The following is an 8452-nucleotide window of genomic DNA, read 5'->3' on the forward strand; positions in this document are numbered from 1 at the left end:
TACTTCTGACTCTTGTTCCAAATTTTGCTGCTTCTCTCTTGACTTCAAAATGTAAGCACTTAATGCCAAATTTACGCGGTCATATTTCTCCTCCTAATGAAATCAAAGTTTGATGCAATTGGTTCCAAAAAATGGGAAGTGTCCCAAGAAGGAAATACATGTTACTTCCAAGCAGGGTTGCTTCCACTCACTTGCTATAAAAATATATTTTTCGGAATTATGCAATCATTAGATGATATAATGATATGCTGTACTCTTAAGTAACGAGACGAGGGTTTAAAGTATGTGTTTGACTCATAAAACCTGCCAATTTTGCTTTCAGAGCGTCACAATAAGCGATCTTATGATTAGTGAGCGTTCACTCAGAGTGAGCACTCACGAGTCGTAAAATTGCTGATTGTGACGCACTGAAAGCAATAATGACAGATTTTATGTGTCAAACACATACTTCCCGTCCTCATCTTGTAACTTACAAATACTAATTATCACTATATCATCTCATGATTTCATAATTCTGAAAAACATTTTTTTATAGCAAGTGAGTGGAAGTAACCCTGCTTCCAAGTTAACCACAGTTTTGCTTTTTTGTGAATCAAGGTGATGAATTGATTAAAGTTAGCTAGGGGAAACAGCCCTATTGTTGCTGCTAACGTACCGCAACAATAGGGCTGTTTCCTTTGTATAATTTTAAATAAAGCACATAAATGGTTAAGGAAATAGTAAGACATGAGTTCAGGAGTGCTAGGAACACATATAATTATAAACCACGGTAGAATCATTCAAAATAATTGACAGGCCCCTTGATCCCCTTCTCATTTTACAGCTGGTATAATCCATTTGACAGATCGATGTCCTTCTATACCACTTGAAATCACTGAAATGGGGTCGATTTTTGATGATCGAGTTCCACATATGTTATGTGGTAGGAGTCTAAGTCTGTCAACATCAATACAATGTGTATGGATATTTTGCTTAACCACCTGTTCAGGGTATCATCAAAAACCATTTGTTGAATAGTTCTATCATTTGGATTATTTTTCGAGTATGGTATTTTTTATAATGGTTATTAAATGGGGTGAATTTCTTATGTTATGTGATCTACAGATAAAAACCATTAGTTTTATTATTGGAAAAAATATTATGTGAGTTACTAATAGAAACTTTGTGAAAACCTTTTTTCAGTGTACAAGTCGAATAGCAGATTGGACTGTGTGTGGCGAAGCTTTTGCTCGGTTGACGAATAGACAAAAAGGAGATCCCACTGCCAGTTGAAGAATCAACTTTACAACCAAGTTGCAGTGTGTTTGGGCTGCATAGTTGATGAGGACGAATAACATGCATCTATCGTGTTGTGTTGATCCACAGGTATGCATAATAATAGTAAATCTAGAGTAAGGGTGTGCCTTAGAGTGGCTCACACAGTTATTCGTATTCGCATTAGACTAGTTGGACAAAGTTAAGGGTTGTGTCCAAAGCATGTCCGCATTGTTGACGTAGGACCAGACCTTAAAATTATTGACTGCCTAGGCTGAGTGTGAAAGCACTGCACTATTCAATCCATTGCTCTGTGCAGACCGTTTGTACCAAACGGTAAAGGACGAGGCAATGAAAGAGCCAACAAAAACATTCAGTCACTCACGAGCAGGCGACGCACACCGCTTGCCTTCGCTCAAACAGCATGTAATTGAGTCATTTTTCCATAGAAAATGTACGCTCAGTCATTCAAAACAAATATTGGGTACCATCACGGCAGAATAAACGTGTTGACTTGAGCTACTGACTGAGTGCTCGGCTGTCAGTGACTCGTTTACCTCTGAATCATTCAGACTCTCACGAGGCAGTGAATGATGAGGCAGATGGCAGTTCATATTCATATCAAAATGACTCAATGAACCTGACTGTTTTGCGCACTGCGTAGGACTACGAGATTATTTTGCTGCTCCATTCAATAATATATTACAGCGGAAATTCGCTCGTTGGGTGATCGTTAGTTGGGCCTCCGCTGGTTGGAACATGACCCAATTAAAAAGCAACTGTCTAATTAAAATCCTCCAAGGGGTGAGCAAACGCGTTTTAAACTGTGCAATAATTGCAATGAATGTAAACATATGTCATTTTGCTAGAAATATTTGAGTTTCATTTGAAATTCTAGAAGAAAACAAAAACATAAATTAAGCACATCAGTGTTTTACTTTTTCCACTCAGCTTCAAGCTGAATTTTGACTGTAACAGGGTGTCGACTACAGACAAGATTCATACACTGATAAATTAAACTATTCCCATTTTGCTTGATCAATTTGTAATTATACTTAGTTTAATCATATCGAACGATTAAAAATTAATGCTCTCTTTCTAAAGAATAATCATCCGATATTAAACCCAATTTAATCATGGTTGACTAGATTGAAAATTAACGGCGCCGGTGGTGTAGTGGTAAGCGTGATTACCTCTCACCCCAGCAGGCCTGGGTTCAATCCCAGTCGGCGCCGCCGGGATGTTCTGAGGCATAACATCTCTGATCACGCCTTCCTTCGGATGGGAAGTAAAGCCGTTGGTCCCCGGTTCATGAGTTGATGGGTCGATAGGTAGGGTCCAGGTATGGGAGCTGCCTTCCTGGCACGTCGGTAGCATTGGTGCTCAGCACGGAAAACAAGATCGACGGAAAAAAACAAACCAAAGGAAAAAAAATAGATTGAAAATTATCTTTTTTTGAATAAATTTTAATGATTTTTGAATCTTTTTTAATAATTTTTGATTGAATTTTAATCTTTTTTGATTATATGTTAATATTCAAAAAGAATAAAATTTAATGCTGGAAAGATTAATCCGAATTTAATCATGAATGACTACTGCCGAAGTGATCATGGCTCGGACTCAATAAGGTGAAGCGGGAATCTGCATACTTTTTAAGCTTTTTTTTATTTAATTTATCTTTGAGTGTATAGTACGGGTAATAGGGACTGTACTATAGGAACCGGCATAACAAATACACGTACCATATAGGATTAGACCTAATTGGGGACAAACTCTCATTGTAGGGTAATTTGAAGAGATAACTTCCTGGTATCTTCTGAAAAGCTATGAATAAGTTAGATGACCACCTTTTGAGAAAATTTAGCATTCGGAAAGTCACAAATCTGGTCCTTCAGAAGCAGACCCGTAATGTTCGTAAATGTGGTCAATTCATGAAACTGATCTCTGATTTTTCGAATAAAATAAATAAAATAAATAAAATAAATAAAATAAATAAAATAAATAAAATAAATAAAATAAATAAAATAAATAAAGTAAATAAAATAAATAAAATAAATAAAATAAATAAAATAAATAAAATAAATAAAATAAATAAAATAAATAAAATAAATTATATAAATAAAATAAATAAAATAAATAAAATAAATAAAATAAATAAAATAAATAAAATAAATAAAATAAATAAAATAAATAAAATAAATAAAATAAATAAAATAAATAAAATAAATAAAATAAATAAAATAAATAAAATAAATAAAATAAATAAAATAAATAAAATAAATAAAATAAATAAAATAAATAAAATAAATAAAATAAATAAAATAAATAAAATAAATAAAATAAATAAAATAAATAAAATAAATAAAATAAATAAAATAAATAAAATAAATAAAATAAATAAAATAAATAAAATAAATAAAATAAATAAAATAAATAAAATAAATAAAATAAATAAAATAAATAAAATAAATAAAATAAATAAAATAAATAAAATAAATAAAATAAATAAAATAAATAAAATAAATAAAATAAATAAAATAAATAAAATAAATAAAATAAATAAAATAAATAAAATAAATAAAATAAATAAAATAAATAAAATAAATAAAATAAATAAAAAAAATTAAAAAAATAAAAAAAAATAAAATAAATAAAATAAATAAAATAAATAAAATAAATAAAATAAATAAAATAAATAAAATAAATAAAATAAATAAAATAAATAAAATAAATAAAATAAATAAAATAAATAAAATAAATAAAATAAATAAAATAAATAAAATAAATAAAATAAATAAAATAAATAAAATAAATAAAATAAATAAAATAAATAAAATAAATAAAATAAATAAAATAAATAAAATAAATAAAATAAATAAAATAAATAAAATAAATAAAATAAATAAAATAAATAAAATAAATAAAATAAATAAAATAAATAAAATAAATAAAATAAATAAAATAAATAAAATAAATAAAAAAAATAAAAAAAAATAAAAAATATAAAAAAAAATAAAATAAATAAAATAAATAAAATAAATAAAATAAATAAAATAAATAAAATAAATAAAATAAATAAAATAAATAAAATAAATAAAATAAATAAAATAAATAAAATAAATAAAATAAATAAAATAAATAAAATAAATAAAATAAATAAAATAAATAAAATAAATAAAATAAATAAAATAAATAAAATCGAATTGATTGCTCAAATAAATTTCATCAGAAGGGGAATCAAGAGATTGCCCCTTTTCTTTTGCGTTTAGGCGCCATGGTGGCAGAAGAAAGTTTCACCAAATTGACTTCCAAGAGTCGAACAAGGTAGAAAATTTGCAGGTTATATTGCCCTTTTAAATTTGTTGTAGTTGTAGCAGTATGTACTTCCACTCTACTTTACTCCATTCCATGTGTTAAATGACGTTTGAGCAATGTTTAGTTAGCACGGCATCTGCATTGGCGGGGTTGAAACTAAAATGTGTTCAGATTAAAACGCTGCTGCTCTTGCAGGTAATTGGTTTACCTTTCAAGGATGCCTCGATTTTCAGCTAATTTGAGTGTCGAAGAAATGATTTTTATCAACACTGGACTCTCGAAAGTATTATCGTTATTCCTATCTTTTCAGCTTGCGCTTGCAACTAGTTGGCAAGAGAGAAACTTCGAAAGTTTTCAGGACGCTCTGAAAAAGGGAGCTAACCCGAATTATCGGAACGATCACACTGGATTTACAGTTTTCGAAGAAGTTTGTAAGCGAAGCGGTAGTGCTCAATTTATTTCGGAATGCCTGAAAAACGTCACCGATGGGCAAATGGTAAGACTGTTTTTAGCAATTCACACATGTTGACAATTTTTCGCTGCACATAGCGTAAATATTTATGCGTTTTTTGACAAAATTCAGGTAATCATTTCAGTAATCAATTTTTTGCATTCGCGTTGTTTTCAAAGATCAAAAAGTTATGATTACCTGAGATGATGTAAATATTTACACGTCGTGTATTGAAGAATTATAGAACTTACAGAACCCACAAGCATTAACATTGTCTCTCTTTTAGCAAAACGATAATGGCATGTTTCCAATTCACTTTGCAACATCATCGCGAGATCCCAACAATATTCGAGCGTTATTAAATAATTCGATGATTGACAGTGACAAGACCTATCAAAATCGAACCCCTCTACATATGTTGTTCGAGAAGATAGATGATTCGAACTGGGAAAACGACTATGAATGCATCAAAGTTTTGTTGGAAAAAGGAGCAGATTTCAACATTCCTAACGCAGAAAACCGCACACCGCTTGGTGTCTTTGTAACCAGCTCGAAAAACTGGAAAACGAATGCCGAGTTTTGGCGAAAGGAAATACTGGTATATTGCCTCAAAAATGCGAAAGTAGATGTAGACATGTTCAGAAATGAAGAGCTTCGCAAGAAAATAGAAGAGTACTTCCCGGATACTGAAATTCCCTCCTACACCATGGAGATAAATATGGACGTACTTAAATCGCTGTTGAAGCCATACAAGGATGCAAAGTTCGATATGGGTTTCAAGCTATATAAGGATAAACATAGAAATAAACCAAGGGCATGGGAACAAGAAATGAGAGAGCTAGTGAAAGCTGCTGTTAAGTCTGGAACGTTAGCTTCGGTGAAGAAACTCGTGGAAGACGGTTCCGTCCCTTATTCAGCTTTGGAACTGTCAGCACTTCTAGGCACATGTTGTAGCTACGGAAACTGCGATATACTAGTGTATTTGCTGTCAAAGCTCGGAAACACGGAAAATGATATCGAACAGATCAACAAACAACCACTTCTGTCATTGGCCATTAAGGAAATAAATTTCTCCAAAAATAAGGGCAATTGTCCCTTTGTACAATGCGTCAAGTGCTTGCTGGTTGATAAACGCATCGAAGTCGATACAGCAGATAGCAAGGGATTCAGTGCACTCCATTTCGCAGTCAAATATAAATTTGACGAGGTAGTGGATTTACTGCTGGAACATTCTGCATACATTGGCAAACAGAACATGTTCAAGGAAATGCCGATTTGTGACATCAGTCCTGAAGCGTTAGAAACCTTTCTCGATTCACGCTTAACTACCAACGAGAAACGACCGGAAGATGATGATTATGAGATCACAATTAATTTTTCGTGTCTGGTTCCGCCGAAGTCTGAACAGAACTCCGCAGATGAAATGTTACCAATTGTGTACATGTCAAAATCATCCGATTTAAAACATCTGCTGAAGCATCCCGTTATATCTAGTTTTGTGCTGATAAAGTGGCAACAGCTGATTCGCTACTTCTACTTTAATTTCTTAATGTGTACCCTATTATTCATGTCAATAACATGGTACGTGGTAGGTTGGTATGGACCGGACGCCGTCGATAGTTATCTCAAAAAGTTGTTATTTTGGACAGCATTAATTTGTACTACATACATGTTGGTGAGAGAAATCCTACAGATGATTCTACATAAAATGATGTACGTTAAGTCAATGGCGAACTGGACGGAGATGGCCTTAATCCTTACGTCGTACACAGTCCTTCTGGGTGTTTTGAAAAACGAAGTTATTTATGCTGTTGTTATTCTATTGTCTGCTGTAGAATTTACCCTACTGGTAGGAACATTGCCAATTCTATCTATATCCACACACATGGTGATGCTGAAGACGGTGTCTAAAAATTTCATAAAGTGTTTGGTGTTGTATGGTGCAATCCTGATTTCCTTCGCCATCTGCTTCTACACATTATTCAATGTGAGTACCGTAGAAAACGATCAAGAAAACTCTTCCGTGGAAATTGACAACAGTTCCAAGTTCAATAATTTCGCTGATATAGGAACTTCTCTATTGAAAACGTTGGTTATGTTAACAGGTAAGTGAATAATTTCAAGAATCTTCTCTTTTCAATGCATGACTTCCATATCCCATTACAGGTGAATTTGAAGCTGCAGAAATAACATTTGATTCCAACAGCTCCCGTTACCTTATATTTGTTATATTTATATTTTTTGTTCCCATTGTGATATTTAATCTGATCAACGGTTTGGCCGTTAGTGACATTGTGGTATGTAACGTATTAATGGAATGCTTTCATTTTCTAAAAAGTGATTGATTTTTAGGCGATCAAAGCTGAAGCTGAATTAATAGGACTGTCTCAAAAAGTGAATGTTATCTATCAAACGTACCTGTACGAGAATGCGTTGAAAACATTAGACATCAAAGGATATCTGTGAGTGACTTACTACTTCCTAAACATATTTCAAAGCTGACAAAATATTTTTTTCAGCTCGAGAATTGTGCTATTTTCGTTCTGTCAACCGTTACCGGAATATTCACCCCTGCATTGCGTCTACATAATGCCCAATACGTCTAACGACGTACAAAGGCCAGTATCGAGCGATAATGATGATGTAGAAGGTAACATAGAATTGAAGGCGCTGGACCAACAAAGTCATACGAAAAAGCTCCCCTTTCGATGCTGCGGTTCACCTTCGGTCTACCGAATGGATGGTAAAATATTGAAATATGCCAAGGAGATTTTAAGTAAGCGTAACAGAAAGAGTAAATCCATGGAACTAAGATTGACAGAGATCGAACGAGGCATTCAAGCAATAATGACACAATTAAGCGGTTTCTGTACATGCAAAGGTACATACACTGCCCCTGATTGCAAAGTCAACGTCACTGATGGAAAATCCGCGTAGGGAACTTCGGAAGAATAAATAAAAAAAAACACGGAAACTTTTGCGGATACAAAGCACTTGTATTTACGTCTTGGTTCGGTTTGACAAAGATGGTTATGATGATAATAAATATGTTACCTCCATGTCGCTCTATTTTGTTTTGCAATCTCGCTCATGGATGTCTGACAGCTACCCTTGTGGAGTGCCATAAACACACACCACCTCGTTCATTCATAGCCTGCTTGGCATTTGGTTTGTCTTCACTCTGTTGCTTCACAAATAAGCGGTGATTCCGTTTGAAATGCCACGGTTTCTTGCAATAATAGCAAACTTGTTCGGAACAAGGGGTAAGTCACTCAGCACATTGTGTCGAAATTAGATTCGGCACAGCTTGGGCACATTCATCGGCATACCTTCGACACACCTACGGCACAATCTTGTAATCATTGGATTGTTGTAAATAAATGGGAGCACTGCTGGACAACTGTCATTGAAGTTGTTCACAACATTACGTGC

The 8452-nt window shown here is 32.8% G+C and overlaps 1 protein-coding gene across 1 annotated transcript; it reads left to right on the forward strand.

Annotated features, from left to right (window-relative positions):
• Positions 1-961: 961 nt before the first annotated feature.
• On the forward strand, positions 962-7567 carry LOC135697435 (transient receptor potential cation channel protein painless-like). Its single transcript, XM_065217113.1, has 6 exons — positions 962-1042; positions 1183-1365; positions 4880-5065; positions 5307-7125; positions 7187-7317; positions 7373-7567. The coding sequence occupies exons 2-6, from the start codon at positions 1321-1323 to the stop codon at positions 7484-7486; spliced, it is 2295 nt and encodes a 764-aa protein (XP_065073185.1). The 5' UTR covers positions 962-1042; positions 1183-1320; the 3' UTR covers positions 7487-7567.
• The last annotated feature ends 885 nt before the right edge of the window (positions 7568-8452 follow it).

This window comes from Ochlerotatus camptorhynchus, unplaced genomic scaffold (assembly GCF_037179485.1).
Source record: "Ochlerotatus camptorhynchus isolate MF236.1 unplaced genomic scaffold, CSIRO-AGI_Acam_v1.1 ptg000070l, whole genome shotgun sequence".
Classification (NCBI taxonomy): Eukaryota; Metazoa; Arthropoda; class Insecta; order Diptera; family Culicidae; genus Ochlerotatus; species Ochlerotatus camptorhynchus.

Excerpts from the sequence above, each read along its gene's own strand:
- LOC135697435 (XM_065217113.1), top strand. The coding sequence starts at position 1,321 with ATGAGGACGAATAACATGCATCTATCGTGTTGTGTTGATCCACAG. Across the intron at positions 5,066-5,306 it reads ACGTCACCGATGGGCAAATG|CAAAACGATAATGGCATGTT; the intron begins GTAAGACTGTTT and ends TCTCTCTTTTAG. Across the intron at positions 7,318-7,372 it reads TGGCCGTTAGTGACATTGTG|GCGATCAAAGCTGAAGCTGA; the intron begins GTATGTAACGTA and ends ATTGATTTTTAG.